Below are 17,666 nucleotides of genomic sequence, written 5' to 3'. Positions count from 1 at the left end.
AGCCTTTAAGCAAAACCTTACAATTATAAAAGCATAATTATGCTTTATGTTGTATGACAGTATGATTGATTATTTAATTGGATAAAACTATGACCAACAAGATTATTCAATGGGAAAATAAGGAAAACAAGACACTAAAAATCTGGTCAGGATTGAATATCTACTGATTAACAAGTGATGTGGAAAGTACTAACTAATATCAGTGCTTAATACCCATAATTATCAAGAAAGCGCTATAATATACAAGTGAAAAACTATGTATTAAAACTATACAAATTTATAAATAGAATTATATTCAAATGTGGGAGACAGTAGCGGAGCACACCATGAAACTACTAGTAATCTGATCTTGAAGATGATGATGAATTACATACAATAATAAACTCGAGAGTTGGGGCTTCTGCTTTAGTTATAGTGGAAGGTGGGAACGAACGAACAATTACAAATCCTTAGGCTTTTGTCATGTGCTAGCTGCTTCAACCACTGTTGCAGTGGAAGTTGCGCGCCATTTGTGATTGTAATTTCATGCCTATAAATACATCTTCAACATTACTTAAAACCATCACATTCTCAAAATGGTTTCCCACAAAATCTGTTACTCTGTTTTATTCTTGGTGTTAGGCCTAGGCATTTGCTCTGCCACTAGAACTCTTCTCACTTATGAGCTTGGTGGACATGTTGGTGGCGGTGTTGAAGTAGGTGGATATGCTGGTGGTGGAGGTAGTGGAAGTGGGGCTGGTGGTGGGACGGTTTATGGTGGAGGTGGTTCCCATGCAAGTGGATATGGAGGCGGTGGTGGTGAAGGAGGTGGTGCTTCTGGTGGTGGTGCTGTTTATGGTGGTGGCGGAGGAGGTGGTAGTGGTGAAGGTGCAGCATACGGTGCTGGAGGGGAGCATGCTGGTGGTTATGGTGGCGGTGATGGTGGAGGCCATGGTGGCGCTGCAGCAGCAGGTGGTGCTGCCTATGGTGGAGGCGGTGGTAGTGATAGCGGTGGTGGTGGTGCTAGTGCTTCCGGAGGGGAGCATGCAGGAGGATATGGGGGCAGTGAAGGTGGGGGCCAAGGAGGTGGGTTTGCTTCTGGTAGAGCAGGGGGATACGCTGGCGGAGGTGGTGCGGGAAGTGGCGGTGGTGAGACTTATGTTGGTGGTGGAGGTGGTGGATATGGTCGTGGAGGTGGAGCTGGTGGTGGATACGGAGAAGGCTCTAGCGGTAAAGGAGGACAATATGGTGGTGGTGGAGGTGGCAGAACTGGTAGTGGAGGTGGTTATGCTGCTGGTGGTTATGGAGCTGTTGGCGGCGAAGGGGGTGGTCATTGATACGTGCCCTAAGGATATGCTGGTAGCCTGGTACCACTATAAGCTCATCTTAGTTGGCTTATGGATTAAAACACGGCCTTCTGAGCTACATGCGCTTCTGACCATAATAAATTCTAATTTCAGAAACAAGCTGTACAACATTAAAGAATATTTAAGCCTGATATAATGCATGAAAGTTGTAATACGAAATACAGTATATGATTTTCCATTTGATTGTGATTTGTGAAACAATGTCTCGACGTCTTCAGCTTGTATCATCATCTCTTTCACACCTAAAAGGCCAAAATGGTACGTTGTAGGCAGCAAATATATACTTCGTACATAAAAATTTAAGATTGCAGACAGAAAAAAATACTTCAAAATATAAAATGCCATATAAGGGTAGCGCCATATACAGAAAAATCCGTTCAGACACCTAGGAGTAAATAAACCCAGATCTCTAACAAAATATCGACAATCAGAAAGGCTAGCCCACGAGAAGTGGAATTTCGTCAGTTGAGCAAAATGACCAAGATACGTTAACCACTTGAGAACCTTAAAGTTGTGCTAAACTGTAACAGGCCGCAAGACACGTTTTGGACTGACTTTTACCCTTTTCTTGGGAGATTGTTGTCTTTTTTTTCTCTTGAACAATGAACTATCAGTTCGAGGGCCATTTATAGCAGCCAAAAACAACTGGCGCCTACCTGAGGGCATTGACCTTACATATTTCATCGCCTCCTTCCTTTTTATATCCTGTTTCTCTTTATTGATGAACTTCTTAGCTGATGACGACTTGTCTTTTATTTTGAGATGATCGAGTGGGATACGAAAGGCCTCTTCTGCAAGTTTCCATTTAACGCATGTACAGTTAATTTTACTACCCATCAGGATTCAGGAATGTTAAAAGAGGTTAAGGCTACTTATCAGTTAAATGAAATTTACCTGCAGGCTCCTCATCAGAGTATATATCCGGGCTTGGAGCTCTTGCAGGAGTAGAAGGTTTGATGCCGATATCATCTTTTGGCTCAACACCAGACATGTTCTCTAAATGTGAAGAGGTGCATGTTCCATCATTAGTCTGTTCTATTTCTCCAACTTTCTTAGAGGGTGTCTTGTCTTCGGTCGCATCATCTTCTTCCATCAAGGACAGGACAGCAAGTTCAAATTTATCATCCTTAACCTCAACATTATTTGGCACACTCCAAGAGGAAGCAAAAATTTGATTTGGTACTACAGCATCCTGGGCATATATAGCATTTGTGTTGACCTCATCTTGCATTAGCTCAGTTGCAGGTGTGACTGAAGTATCCCCAGTTACATCCCTCTTTCCATCAGCTTCACAAGAGTCACAACTATGAGGTCTTGTCGCAGCACCAGCTTTAGTTTCAAACTTATCCTGTCCAAGCTGCTCACTTGTAGAAGTAGGCGAAGTGTCTCCAATAGTATCCCTATTTCCACCAACTTCAACACCATGAAGACCACTCCCAACAGAATATGAAGTAGATGGAAGGTTCATGTCATCCAAAACAGACTTTGGAGAAGTGCTGGAGATCTTCTGATGACACTCAACTTTCCATTTATCGATCAAGCTACCAAACCATGGAGTGCCTTTTCTCGCATAAAAGAGAATGTATGCATCTTGACAAAGCACAATTTCTTCAGAAACCATAGTGACCTAAGGATTATAAATTCAGCATCAATGACCAATAACCTGTATAATTCCTCAAAAACAGAACAATCAGAAACTAAAAAAACATGGTGTGTTCATATCAAAAATACCTTTGAGTCGTCAAATCGATACCATTTCTCTGGATCAGTACGTATGAAGCAAAAATAGTGCCCTGAGGTGGATGAAATCCCAACATGCACAACAACTGCAAATAATTCGTATTTCAAATCTTCCTACATAGAATGCAAAAAATACAATTAATACCAGATTAGCTAAATGAACAGCTAAGTAGAGAAGCCTTTTAGGGTGAGTTTGGGATGCAGATTGGGCAGATCAAATTCAACAAAACACCTCAATAAGGAATGAAGTATATGCAAGTAGTTATCCAGTTCCAGCCTTCCAGGACCAAAATTTAAGTACTCATACTAGTCAGAAACACAAAGCATTAGCAATTTCTCCTTTTCTTCCTGCTCAATTCACTGCACAAAAGCAATGACCTTTATACCTTAAATCTTTAAAGAGTTTTCTTTTATTAGACATAAAAATAACAAAAAATTTCAATCAAACAACCTTACGTGATAATCGACTCATTGATATGGCAAGAGATTCATGCCATGAAGATGCTAGTTGACCAAACTTAGGATTCTTGGCTCACCAATTAAGTCTAGAGTTATCACTCTACAAAACCAGCAGGTTTGGATTCTAGAAACTTGATAGAATTAATGCACAACTATTTTCCAGCAGATGTTTTCCAAAACTATTGACTGTGGGAGGGGGAGCTCTCTGTGTGAAGCATGACAAAATGGTAGGGCCATATGTATGATCACAACGATGTTCACAAATCACAACTATTGTCTAAGTTCTATTTAAATAAAACTTCACTCAGACAATTGTTTCTATAAATTAAGTGCTGAAAAAAAAAAAAAAAAAAAAGAGAAGATGATGATTATGCATTTAATTGAAATTTGAACGCAAAAGATCAATAGAAACATACATTCCCATTATTTGAGCCTTTGGTGTAGGGGCCCAAGTCTAACTCCAGTGGGAAGGCGACCTTCTTATCAATTTTTTCAACCATGACACCATCACTCTTAAACCTCTTCAAATGGAGGGCAGCAACAGAAGGAGCCTGATCCAATATTAGCTGCTTCTCTACTTTCACCTGTTCCTTGCAACCATCACATGTAAACTTTTCTGTGTCTTCAATACTCTCTACCTTTGTAAAAGAATTTAAAGCACTTTCCAGGCTATCAACGTCCTCAATCTCCAAACTCAGGTCAATTAGAGGTTCATAAGTATCAGAATTGTGACCACAATTGCAACAGCGAATCTAAAATACAACACAAATATGTAGTTCAGTCACTCAAACAGGAAGTTATATGGCTACAAATATCCATGGGGGTTAAATTCAATATCTACCTGGCTAACAAGACGACCACCAAAAATCTGCCTCACTAATGTATCATCAAATGATGATGATGATGATGATGATGATGGAGAAGAGCCAGGTGCTGATAGATTAATAGCACTTTCCTCATACTTTGACCAATTACTGTCAAGCTTATCCAATAAACACTGTAAAAATTCATGAGCATCTTCTTGTTGGTATCTCTGGAAAAAAGAAGAAATTTCTACGATATTGAGGTCAAAGATAACAAAATACTGAACATGGTTTCATAATTTAAGATGTGCCATTGTGGCCACACATTCTTACAGCACAGTGAGAATATAGCTGTTAATCCTTTTTCCTTCAAACTATCCCCCCGCTCCCCAAAAAAGAAAAATGTTGTTTACCTAAGGCATAGCTCTCTTCCAACATATCTCATTAACTTAAAAGAAAAATACAATTTAATCAGCTCACAAAAGCATCATAGCCCAAAAAAAAGGTCAAAAGTACAACAAATACAAATCAAGTACTATATCATGAAGGATACTGCTCAAATTATCCACAAGGTATGTCGGAGATATCACCAGCCCTGAATACCCCAGTGAAAACTCAACTTGGTCACGCACAGCACATAGCACACAAAATTCATCCGCACCTGTGTTCCAAACACCAGAGAGTTCGAACAATAAACATCAGTAACAAAATCAATAGGATCACCAAGCCAGACCTCTAATTCTTCCTTCAAGTTTAAACAAAAGAGAATAATGACACCATTAACACTTCAATGACAACCAAACTAAGTCTCACCATGACTTGATGGAGCGTGTTTGAGTGATAGAAGCCCTTGAACAAGAGAAACAGTATGAGTGAAACACTGCATAATTGCATTCAAAAAACATGTATTTCCAAGGTTAGCTAGACCCGACCCCTGCAACAGAAACAAAGCAACAAAGGGATGATCAGTTTATCATCACTCAATCTCAAAGGTAAGCAAATTTTCTCACTTTTAAATTCATCTTTTTTAAAGCTCAACTTCTTTTCAATCTTATCTCCAAAATATACTGAAATGTCAGTAATTCATATACAAATCAACAAAGACATTAAGCTCTTATAAGGGTAAGAAACAGATCATACCACATGACACGGCTCGGGTTCAGAAAACTCCATTAGCCGCAACCTTTCACTACCTCTTCTCAAATTACAATACGGGTATCGAAACCCATACATCTCAGTTTCCCTATCCCTTGCACAGAAACGATGATTTCTTCTCCTGCAATGCCTCCTATGATGATGATCTCTATGCATCATTCCCATATGCCTCGCATCAGAACCGTAGTACGGTCTACGCATCGGCCCTATCATAGCATGGTTGCTCGAATACGGCTCTTCAGCATCCTCCTCGTCCTCAATACAGCGAGTACACATACACTGATTCGGTGAGCCAAATTCAGTCCAAGGACCATTTGGTCTAGAATTTTGATGAAACGACCCAAAATGAGGATAGTATCCCAAACCCTTCCTATCTGGTGAATCTTCTCCTTCACCATTATCACCAAAATCTATCATTTGATCTAAATTCTCTAAAACCTCATTATCTTGCGATTCACCAACGATTTTGCTGAACTCGGCATCGTCTATGTCTTTACCCCCTTCTTTAATAGATTCATCTAGGGCTTCAGAAATCTGGGCATCTTCCAATTTATCACCCCCTTCTTTAACATCTGGGATTTCGAGGAACATGCCATCTTCCAATTCTTTATCCCCTTCTAAGCTAATCTCTATTAGGGTTTTACTACTCTGAACTCCATCAATCTTTTCACCATTTACTTCGATTTTTGCAGACCCACCTAGGGTTTGATCAGATTCAGGTGAATCCGAACAAGGGTTTTCGATTTCCATGGTTTCCGAAACTGGAAATTCTTCTTTTCTGGGAATTTCCTCCGATTGAAGGCCTTCAATGTTTGAAGACCCACCAAGAAATTTATCAGAAATAGGGAAATCCGAAGGTGGGATCCCGATTTCCATGGTTTCCAAAACTGGGTTTTCTTCCTTAAGTGAAATGCCCTCGAATTGAGAAAATTCTAGGGTTTGAGTTTTGAATTTGATTTCCTGGGTTTTTTCCTCCGTAAACCAGAGAGACAAATTGGTGAAAACAATCTAGGGTTTTGAAAATAAGGAGGGAAGAATAAAATGAAGAGATCAAAAAGGTGATGTTTGAGTGAAATTTGAGCGGGAAAAGTGTAAAAAGGAGGGAGTTGATGTTGATATTTTTAGGGAATTTGAAAATGGAGGGAAATTTGGGGATTTTAGAAAGCCGCCATAAAAGTCGAAATTAATGGTTGCTGACCTAACTGTAGTAATGGAGTATGCAGTAAAAATTGAAAATATCAAAATAAAAATAAAATAGAAAATTGACGGAAGGAGAGAGAATGACTCGGAGTTAAAGCTTCAATTTTTAGGGCATTTCAGTTTTTCTCTCAATCTCTCATCCTTCATTCTCAAAAATGTTGAGGGAAATGAATAATTCGGGCGGAAAAAGAGTGTGTAGTTTGATTTAAGGAATTTGATTTTTTTTTTTTTTTAAGGGTTTTTATTGTTGGAGGAGAAATTTAACCCTAATCAAATTTTCGTGAAGATGATAATTATTCAGAAAGGAATTTTTTTGAGAAATAAAGTTTTTCATTTTTTTTTTTGGAAAAGAAAATAAAGTTTATCATCTTGATAAATTAAAAATTGAAATTTAAATCATGTATATAATTTTAAACTTTTTATGTTTCCTTATTATTTCATATTATTATTAAATATTTAAATTTCTAATACGGAGTATTTTCATTAAACCCAAATTACCATTTTAACCCTTTTTTTTAATACTTTAATTTAATTTAAAAATAAAACATAACACAAATTTTTTATGAATAATGAAGGTTTAAATTTATTTGGTAATTGTTTGACCAAAATTTTCAATTAAGCCGTCTAACAATAGGCTTTTTTTTATGGCTTTTTTTTTTTTTGTGATTAGAGAAGGAAAACAAGTATAAGCTTATTTAAATAAAAAAAATTAAAAAAAATAATAATAAACCCTCCAATTCAAGTCATTTAAAAAGATTACGTTGTATAATGGATGATTTTACCACAAATTGAGACTTATAATTACATACATCTACAGACCTACAATTCAATAATTCATGCACCAGCGGGCAAAACGCCTGATCCTTAAGAAAATGTGGGATTTGAGTGGGCATACATGCATAGCTTGGTACATTAGAGGATAGAGAGGAAAGGAGATCCGCAGATCAATTACCCTCATTTTTAATTCGAAATCAGATAGTTTACCCTCTTAATACATATAGATAATCATCACAAAACTATGATTATGGCTCTTCACTTTTTCCTGATCAAAATATTTAGTAATCCTTAGTGGCTCATTTGATATGATCCAGAATATGGAAATAATAACACGAATTGAAAGCAGCAAGTGGAATTCAAAAAAAAAAAAAAAAAAAAAAAAAAAAAAAAAAAAAAAAAAAAAACCATCTATGAAAAAACACCACAGCTCGCACAATAACAGAGATTGAAAATTTCGGTATGTTTACACAGTAATAAACTAACTAAATATAAAGACAAAGATGACAATTTGTCAAGACGAACACCCTCAGTCCCTCACTACACATTATGCTAAGAAAGCACAAAGGAAACTGCAAAAGAGTGCCAAAATCTTATTTGTTTTCCAAAGAATTGCAAGAAAAACTCATTTTACATCACTAAATAAATCTCTCCTTGTATATGTAAAAATTCTGAGATGATTACAGACATTACATTAAAGGATTCTATCCTGAAGATCAGTCATCAATGACGACGCCAGGGAACCGAGCTTTTTCCCTGTTTCTCCTGCAATATTCTTCAAGGAAGATATATCTTGTTGTGCCTGTCAATAAACATAAACAGCAACATGCATAAATGCAATTTGGAAAATTTAGTTATAACAAACTATCCAACACAGAAACTCCCATGATTTGGAAAATTTAGTTCATGTACTTGGTTTTGGGGAGAATGAAAAAAGAAATTTGAAAAATTTATGTTTCCACTTAAAGAAAATTTGTCATATTGGTCATCAATAAAGCTCTTCAGTAATACCAGTAAGACATTTTACCCCAGAAAAAATTAGAAGCTTGTAGATCTAGAAAATAAAATAAATTGAAAACACACACAATTGATATCCAAGTAATATGTCAAACGTTAAAGTTACCAATACCTGGAATGATAAGCGGTTGATGAGGTCACTTGCAGAAATATCAAGGTTGGCATCAGAATCGTGTCCAAACAGATCTGCGCTAGAGATAGAACTTGATCCCTGCAAAAGATAGTTTTGTTTAAAGGAGGTAGTCACACAGATAATGTAACAGTACAGGATACCATAGCATTTGATTATGTACAAAGAACCAGTAGTCCAATACCATATGAACTATGAAAGCAACACACATAAAACATACTCCCTACAACTGGAAAGTTTTTCACATTTGCTTTAATAGTTCCCCAAAATACCCTTGCTAAAGTTAAGTAATGGGGTATGGAAATAGTCTAAACATCATACAATGCCAAAGCAAACTGGTTGCATATCCTTAATTTTGATGGGTTGAGAGAAAATGCGTATATCAATAATTACAGACCGAGGAAAATACTACTAAGATGACATGAACTAACATTCCAAGAAGAGCAAAAAATTATGATGACAACAGAACACAACAAACATCAAGTTTGAAAATTACAACTTAGAAACCTAGACACTCAGAATTCTTCCAAGGAAGAGTCAAACAGCAAAGAACATAAATGACACTTTAGAACGGTTAATATGATGATATCACACAATTAAACTATCAGCATATAATATAGAAAATTGTTGAAGAATGGATGATCTCAAGCTACAAGACTACTAAATTCTCACAACATTTATCGCATAGAAGAGGGGTTAAAGCAGAACCAATAAGCTATTAGTATAGACCTACAGTTCAACTGATTCATCTTATTCTATATTGATAATTAACAAGTACATATAACTACTTGAGTAGTACTATCAAAGAAGGGAATGTCAAATCAACTAAATCAATTTACCAGAAGGCAATTGTCCAAGATTTGCCAACTATCAAAGAATCAAGATAATGAGTCACACTATGAAACATTGGGAGCATGATTCAACAAAGGTCAAGAAGAAGTGTTAAGGTCTCAAAGAACCAAAAACCAATTTGTCTTTATGCCAAAAAGATAAACTATGAAGTCAATTCATTTATGAGACAGTTATTGGAGAACTATCTGGATAAGAAAAAGTATTTAAATATGACTTTCATTGATTGGGAGAAGGCCTATGATAAGGTAATGAGGAATGTACTTGGGTGACCTTTAATAAGTTTAGGCATTCACAAAAATGTATGAGGTAGCTAGCCTGAGTGTGCAGACCATTTTTGAAAGACAGAAAAGACCCTATGATGATAAGGCTTTAGGCTAAGCAAAGATAAGGATGCGCTCTAAGAGTGTTTTCTTCACAAACTCAACTTAACAGCCGTAATTCCATTGCATGTTAACACCTGATTGGACCAAATAGCCCTAAAACTTATTTTATAAGGTGAAGAGACCACACATAAAGACAAAATATTTGAAGTGCAAGTTTAGCAGAGTAGAAGCAAGGAGGTGATTGCCTATGATGAGAGGATTCTTTAAAAATTTGACATCATTGCTATCCAGGATCAAGGCAGGTTGGTGAAAGTGGAAGAGTGCCATGGGGTTTGAATGGTCTCTGTGATCTTGAGGGAAAATTCAACTGCATGGCAATCAGACATGCAATATTATATGGTACGTAAAACATTGCGTTCACAAGATGAATGTGGCGGGGATGCTTAAGTTGCATTAGATGTGTGGCTATACAAGAAAAGATCGGTTGAGATAGTTAGAAAAAACGTAGGGGTTACACCTATTGAAAAAAAGGGGGTTAACAAAAGAAGTGCAGAAGGCTCCATCATGGTGGAATAGAATCAATAATCAGAGTGGAATAGAGTCAATAGACAGCACTATCACATGAATCATATAGTGCAGTAAAATGAGATGAAATAAAAGTCAGGAACTCAAAAGAGTATGCACATAACACATAAGTGATGGATGGTAAAAGCCACATTATCAATTGCTAAAATGCTATTAAGCCAGAATTATCCGACGAAACTTAATGACATGCACTCACAGAATACTTTTGCAATGAAGCTCGAGCTTCAATGTCACCAGCTCTGCTCTGATCTCCAAAATACTGAGATGAGGAAATCGATTTAGCATTTGAGAACTTCTTCCTAGCTTCGTCAGTTTCTTCAATCTGTTAATTATACAAAATATCAGCAAACTGGTGGCACGTTAAAGTAAGAATCAACCATAGCATCAAGTGATAGAAAATGGAGGACACCAAATAATCTACACATTCTGGACAGAAACTAGACCCACAAGTTTCCATCATGAAAACAACTCCATCAGCCATAATAATGAATCAAATGAAATGTCTAGTTCAAGTTCCCTCCACTTCTTCATTCTCGTAATATATTTGGAAACTAACTTTCTGGGTTTAACATAAACCTTTACTGTGTAACTGTAGGAACAAAGCTGAACTCCTCGTAATTGTATACATATAAACCCAACCCCATCCTAAGCAGGATCCTCATTGTCAGCATTGGGATAATGGTCATTAAGGTAAAATGTTTTTTCACAAATAGATTACTTTTATTCTATTTTGAAACTGTTGTACATAGTGCCCTGTACCAAGTAAAATTGCCGTTTTCAGTTCTTCCTACAAGAAGTCTCCTCGCATTTGACAATAACATCAATGAGCAATTACTGCACAAGTAAGCATTCCCCAAAGGCAATTCAAAACACAACTACACACTTCTACATTTTTATTTTTTTTTTTTTAATATATATGGGTTATATAGAGAACACATCTTTACTATGGATGGTGGCATTCTGCAGCCATAGCTTCAGAATCTCCTTTAATTAGCTTCAATTACGCAGCAAGGGAAGAAGAAATTAGCGCAAGGAACTTTAGACCTTATAATGAGATTAAAGTACCAAGTGCAAGCTGTAATGTAAGGTTTATGGCAGACATGGGCCCGGTCAGCGGAAGGAAGCAAGCACACTAGTCATGCAGCATCAGGGAATAAGAGATGGAGCTGGGGATATGTAAAGTGGAAGGATTTGCAAGTTCAATTTTCTCTTGCGGGAAAAGAGAAATGTAGCAATGTAAACTATGTTTTTTGGGAAAAGTGATCCTTGAAATCCATTTTCATAGGAACGTTTGGATCAGTAATTTCCATTTGCTAAAAGTATCAAACAGTTTTCTAATGTAACTTGTGCATGTAGTGGGCTGAGAGTACGTATGATGTGTGTGTTTGGTATAGTGTATATACAAACATACTACAAAAAATAAGAATAAAATTGGACACGAGAACCCCATCTCCCATCACATACTACACGTTTAGTAGTTAGTACATGTCGTTGCTGTGAGCTTAGGTGCAACAATACGATAATATAATTATTTTACAAATATAATACCAATTAAAAAAGAAAAATATATTAAACCCAATAAAACAGCAAAAACATTGAGAAATCAAAGTGTCAAACAGTCAGAAACATGAATCCAGAATCCCTAGCTAGCATTAACTATGACTTACCTGTACTTTTGAAGAATTTGAGCTTCCTTTTCTCTGGAAACCACTGTCCATACCAAAGTCTGCAAAGAAGCTTGATGACTTGGGTGGTGCAACATGGCCAGTCATCTGAGATACTTCTGAAGTTTTACCCACTCCCGTAACATTATTGTTTTCAACATACTCGAAACGGGAAGGAAAAGATGATCCAACTGGAACAGGATTATTACTAGGGGTGGCAACAGGAGCAGGGGCCTCCTCTGGCTTTTGCTCATAGAGGTCCTCGTTAGGCTGCAGAAAAAGTGCTTTTTTTTAGTCAATGAGTAGCCATAAGGTCAAACATTGTGCATAAACAATAGACACCAAAACCTTTATCATTTCGTAAAAAAGGTTTCAACTGTTGACTATACGTTTCATTACTCTTATACTGCCCACAAGGGCCATAAAACAAAAAGAATATGTCTGAACAGGAATTGTCAAGGATTAAATTATTCACCTTTTTCGTAAGCTTTCTGGCACCAAGTCCTCCACTCTTTCCAACTTTCTTTGCTCCAAGTCCAATAGGTTTCTTGACAGTAACAGAATAAGTTCTAGGAGAAGAAGGTAGCTCAGCTGTTTCCTTCTTTGCTGTTTCCTTCTTTTCTGTTATAATTTCCTTTGGGACTTCAAAACTGAGGGCATCAGAGAAACCATTAGATGCCTGTGCAGACTGTGAAGCCACTGGTGAAGAAGGTAAACCGGGATCTTCAGCAGAGCTTTTAGCAACTTCTTTGGCCAGTATCTGCTTGTATAAATCAGCAGCCCTTGATGTATATTTAGCCTCAATCTTGCCTCCGTCAGTCCATCCATGTTGCTTAAAGAATGTATGAGCACGGTTGTTTCCCCCAAAGTACATCATCTTCAATTGCTCAGGGGACCACGAATCCAAGTTTGTTGACCTTTAAGAAAGAAATTTTCTCACATTTTACCAATCAGAATCTCAGAAAGTGAAGCTATAGCAAGCTACAAATATAAACAACCCCACTAGAAAATTCCAGGAAAAAGCTTCAATAATCAAATCAACAAGGCATAAACTATTAGTTTTTAACACTTTTATGCAAGCAAAAAAAAAATACAGATTGTTGCATCAACTGCTCTTAATTCCTATTTAGAATTGGAGTGATCGTAATAATGAGTATATCATCCAACATTGCCAACAGTCCCGCTTTCGAGTTCAAGATGATCAATCAAGACTAGAAACTCATCCTCATTGTGGACCTTACTAATCAAGGGTCTTTCAAATGAAACCAACCCAAGAAAGGGATGGAAACAATTAACGACATCCTCTAATGTCCAGAGACTCCTAAGAAATTCTCAATCACATTCAGAATTCCAAACAAGAAAATAATTGCTAAAGACTATGCATTCATACATCAAGATTTCTAGTTTCCTTTGGTATGCACAAAAAGATATAAGCTGGTGGAACTCTTACATCGACCAAACATGTCTAGTCTGAATAGAATCAAGAGAAAACTTAAAATAATGAACCAATAAACTTTCCAGATGAGGAATGATTTTTGCTCTATACAACATATCAAGAATGTTCTAGACATGAAGACCACTATTTCAATTGATCTTTTATCCTTCCCAAATTTGGGCTCTTGGAACCCCACAATAACTACATCAACTCAATTGACAATGAACAAACCACACATGACACTCACACAGTAACATAGTCGGCATATTAGGTTCTTCCACTAGAGTGTAAATTACTTGCATTAACCTTTGTGGCTTTCATCACCACACAACTCTCAATTCATACTCTAGTAGAAACCTACAACTGTACCAAAAGTGGCTTGAAACTTCAAAAAAAAAAAAAACCCTCAAAGACTACTCTATCATCAAGAAACATAATTAACTCCTTGCTTGGTACATCCATATCATGCTCTTGCCCAACAATGAAATATAAGCTTGGATTGAAGCTACATCCTTGAGCTACTTTGATATAACCTTAAGTCTTGAAATTGAACCTACTCGCCCTTATATGAGCTTACTAACCCCTTTAAATTGATTTAGTGAGGTGAAAAGAAAAATGGCCTAAATAGCATGAATCCCAGGAGAAAACCTTTTGATTTTGCAGCACCTCAAAGTCAAGTGGCAATCCAAAATTAAAGCACATATAATTTCAATATATTCAATCCTCTCCCCACGATAGGTTCAGCAAATCAGCAGCCTTTCTCAAAACAGGTGAATAACTAAGTAGTTCTGATCTAACAATTACTAGCCCCCAATTGCTTAAACTAGAGAACCCTTCCATTTCAACAAAGGTATACCACTTAAAACCTTCCCAAAATTCTTCGAGTCTACAAATTATCAAATCATCCCAAAAACTGATCATGTAGTGCCAGCAAAATCGAAAAAAATTTACTTCATAGCAATCAATGTCGCATACTACTGATCCCTCTTATCAATAATACATTGCCCAACACTCTCATTATTATTCTTCAGTCACAACATAAAAGGACAAACGGCTAATGAATTTCGTAAAAACTTATGCCGATCAACTAATCATGCTCAAAATAAGATTATACTTCGTACATTCTTGTGTATGATCTACAATTTGCAGCTACAATAAATTGTAGTCTCAACACATACAGTCCAAATTTCTGTACTTTACAACCTAAACAGTTGGTTAAAATAATTCTGTAAAGCAATAAAGTTCAATCCACCACAAAATCAACTGATCACTCAATACAATACAAATCACATAAAATCCCTAATTAATACTCTAATCAACAAACTAAAAGCAATGACGATCCAATTAACCAAATCATACCTAACGAAACTGATGTGAACACCGAGGCTACGATGAGCTGCGGAACAATCAATGCAAAGGAAGATCCCATATGTCACCGACGCCCAAGTAGGGTTCTTGGCATTACAATCGAAACATATCTGTCACACATTAACACAACAACCTAATCAATTCCAAATCAAATCAAATCAAACAAAATCGAAATTCCAGCAAATTGAAGCCCGATCTGAACCAGATCCCAACCCTTAAAACACAATTCAGCAACAACAAAAAAAGCTCGAAAATAATCGAAATAAATACCTTATTCTCGGATTTAAGCTTGAGCTTTCTAAAAATGGCAGTTTTGTCGGTGAAATTTTCGGACGCCATTAAAGACAAACAAGAGTGTGGAAAAAAGCGAAGATTGGAAATTGAATATGCAGAGAAGAGGAGGGAGAAAGAGGAGAGATTCGAAGGTGATATCTCCTCTCCAGGGAATTTTGGGGGGTTGAAGAGAGAGAAAGTGTCGATTTATTCCGGAGTATTGTTTTTGTTTGGAAGGAAAAAGGAAAAGGAAAAGGAAAAGGAAAGAGTGCTTTAGAATTAAGGGTTGTGAAAGTACGAATTGGCCCTTACTGTTTACTCTTTGTATTTGAAGTGGTTGCCCTGTGGCTTTAGCTGTTGGGTGGTGCCGCGAGTGTCATCGTATTTTGCCTTTGTGGATCTTTCTCCTTCGTTTAGTAACATTAGTGTTTGCTCTTCAAATTTCAACTACTTTAAACCCTTATTATAAAATTACATCTTACTTCATATATGAAAATAAAATCTATTTTTAAAATAGCACATTTAGGCCATGTTCTTTTTGAACTTATGGGCAGAGCATAGCAGGTTTCAATAGAGCAGAGCAGATTTCAGCATTATTATTGCATACGGTAGCTCCCACTGAGCTGACTCGTGCTCACAGCACCACTTGAGAGGTGTGCACTCGTGCCAGTCCAATCCAAGGCCAAGGAAAACCTCTCAGTGACCCATGCTCAGCCTGCAGCACCAAGAATAGTACAACTATAAATAGCAACCCAAGTACAACGGAAAAGAGGTTAAACACCTTCATTTCATCACTTATCCATTATTAATCACTCAAAATCTTACTAACTTAAGCATCGGTGGGGGGTTCCTTGAAGCCACCCCCGAGGACATAACCACCGTCTATTGTGCAGGTATTCCTAGCCAACACCCAGATTCAGCCACCAGCTAGGCTCCGGAACTACACCCGGAACAATTCGCGCTAGAAGGAGGGGGTAGTTCCAACACCTTAGCTCAGCCAGTAAGCTCTTTCGAGGTTGGGAAAGCCGCCATGACGGGGGGAAAACCAGATCCGGCGATTAAAACACTAATGACTTATAATACCCAAACACCACAAAATAAACCCGATCCCGCAAAAACAGCCGCAAAATCAACTCCGATCAATACCCACAACCCAAATCGTGCTGGAACTTCTTCTAGCATCACCAAAAACACCAACGAAGCTCATAAACCGATCGGACCAGCTCAAATAGTTTGATTCAGAATGTCGTTCACAAACCAGAACAATGAGGTGATTACTCAAACACCGACAGGGAAGTTCTAGACAGTGAAAATACCAAAAGTATTGCAGAACCTGTCCTAGTGCAGCAAGGATCAGCTAGCTGTCATGATGGTTGTGCTGAACTCGTTTGGGAAAGGATCGAGTTCCACTCGCCCGTAGGCACCAGCTATGGTTAGGTCACCAGCACACAGTTTGGCTCCAAAGCAGAAAAAGTTAGCAGCCTTGCGAAAGAAGGTGAAGGAATTGGAGGCCAGAAACTTAAACAGGGAGTGGAACACGGAGGAGTCAGGGGAAGTTCCTGCCAGTAACCCTCACAGCAGGTCCCCCACGCATAGTCAATCCTTAAGCCCTGGGCGCTCCAAAAAGGAAAAGATCATGGTGATCCCTGAGGACTCACCCTTCCACAAGGAAATCCTGGAAGAACCAATGGAGAAAATTAAGATGCCCTCATGCAAGTACATTGGGAAAACAACTCCTAAGAACCATCTGTCTGCCTTCGAGAGTCACATGGTCTTATACACTAGAACTGACTCGATTTGGTGTAAGACATTCCCCCCAACCCTGGAGGGATTAGCTGCGGAATGGTATCAATCACTAGAGAAAGGATCAGTTTACTCGTACAATGGTTTAAAGAGGTTGTTCATGGACCACTTTGTCACATTGGTGGATCGCACCAAAATGACAACGGAACTGATGTCGTTGGAGCAATGAGAGACTGAATCGCTCAGAGATTTTATCACTCGGTTCAACAAAGAGGCGACGTCAATCCCCAACATGAGCCAGGAAGTGCCATTATTGGCAATGCAAAGCGGCTTACTCCCAAGGTCTGCTTTCTGAGAGTATATGGGCAGAACGAATTTGAAAACTCTAGCAGAAGCCCTGGGTAAAGCCCATGAGTTCATTAAAGGAGACGAAACAGACAGAGCCATGCTGGCCAGAAGGTCAGCCTCTACCCAAATCAGGCAGAAGGGTAGAGCCCAGCTTGGCAGAGGCAGCGGGCAAAGCAGAACCCAACTCTGTTGGGTACGGCAGAGCGGACCAGCAAAGGAGAGACAATGAAAGGTATTCAAGTCAGAGGAGGTCGGGCAAAGGAAGATTGCAGGGCTGATATGAACAGTACACCAAGCTGACCCACAGTTGTTCTCACATATTCAACGTGAACATGCATGATGATTAATGGCAGAGACCACCAAGGATGACTACGAATAACCTGGACCCAAAAAAGTGATGTGACTTTCATAGAGACAAGGGTCATACGACTAAAGAGTGCATCCGTCTCAA

At 38.0% G+C, this 17,666-nt stretch overlaps 2 protein-coding genes and 1 pseudogene across 2 annotated transcripts; 1 reads left to right on the top strand and 2 right to left on the bottom strand.

Annotated features, from left to right (window-relative positions):
• The first annotated feature begins 297 nt into the window (after positions 1-297).
• On the top strand, positions 298-1,544 carry LOC110732548 (annotated as a pseudogene).
• An 86-nt stretch (positions 1,545-1,630) lies between these two features.
• LOC110732546 (ubiquitin carboxyl-terminal hydrolase 36-like) lies at positions 1,631-6,557 on the bottom strand. Its single transcript, XM_021912500.1, has 8 exons — positions 5,489-6,557; positions 5,162-5,282; positions 4,902-5,009; positions 4,387-4,598; positions 3,962-4,297; positions 3,078-3,200; positions 2,241-2,973; positions 1,631-2,137 (listed from the first exon to the last, which is right to left on the bottom strand). The coding sequence occupies exons 1-8, from the start codon at positions 6,377-6,379 to the stop codon at positions 1,863-1,865; spliced, it is 2,799 nt and encodes a 932-aa protein (XP_021768192.1). The 5' UTR covers positions 6,380-6,557; the 3' UTR covers positions 1,631-1,862.
• A 1,332-nt stretch (positions 6,558-7,889) lies between these two features.
• LOC110732544 (probable ADP-ribosylation factor GTPase-activating protein AGD8) lies at positions 7,890-15,374 on the bottom strand. Its single transcript, XM_021912499.1, has 7 exons — positions 15,122-15,374; positions 14,843-14,961; positions 12,524-12,965; positions 12,052-12,318; positions 10,581-10,706; positions 8,607-8,705; positions 7,890-8,279 (listed from the first exon to the last, which is right to left on the bottom strand). The coding sequence occupies exons 1-7, from the start codon at positions 15,188-15,190 to the stop codon at positions 8,172-8,174; spliced, it is 1,230 nt and encodes a 409-aa protein (XP_021768191.1). The 5' UTR covers positions 15,191-15,374; the 3' UTR covers positions 7,890-8,171.
• Between the last annotated feature and the right edge of the window lie 2,292 nt (positions 15,375-17,666).

The sequence above is a fragment of the Chenopodium quinoa genome, unplaced genomic scaffold (assembly GCF_001683475.1).
Source record: "Chenopodium quinoa cultivar QQ74 unplaced genomic scaffold, ASM168347v1, whole genome shotgun sequence".
NCBI lineage: Eukaryota > Viridiplantae > Streptophyta > Magnoliopsida > Caryophyllales > Amaranthaceae > Chenopodium > Chenopodium quinoa.
The sequence above is the reverse complement of the archived record's forward strand: the minus strand, read 5'-3'. Positions and strand labels throughout refer to the sequence as shown.

What these genes read in the sequence shown, in the direction of transcription:
- LOC110732546 (XM_021912500.1), bottom strand. Translation starts at nt 6,379, where the DNA reads ATGGAAATCGGGATCCCACCTTCGGATTTCCCTATTTCTGATAAATTT. An exon ending in ATCGATTTGACGACTCAAAG is followed by an intron (nt 2,974 to 3,077) that starts GTATTTTTGATA and finishes TATAATCCTTAG; the next exon opens with GTCACTATGGTTTCTGAAGA. An exon ending in CTCTGATGAGGAGCCTGCAG is followed by an intron (nt 2,138 to 2,240) that starts GTAAATTTCATT and finishes GGAAACTTGCAG; the next exon opens with AAGAGGCCTTTCGTATCCCA.
- LOC110732544 (XM_021912499.1), bottom strand. Translation starts at nt 15,190, where the DNA reads ATGGCGTCCGAAAATTTCACCGACAAAACTGCCATTTTTAGAAAGCTC. An exon ending in AGCTTAAATCCGAGAATAAG is followed by an intron (nt 14,962 to 15,121) that starts GTATTTATTTCG and finishes AATGTGTGACAG; the next exon opens with ATATGTTTCGATTGTAATGC. An exon ending in CTTCATTGCAAAAGTATTCT is followed by an intron (nt 8,706 to 10,580) that starts GTGAGTGCATGT and finishes TATCTTTTGCAG; the next exon opens with GGATCAAGTTCTATCTCTAG.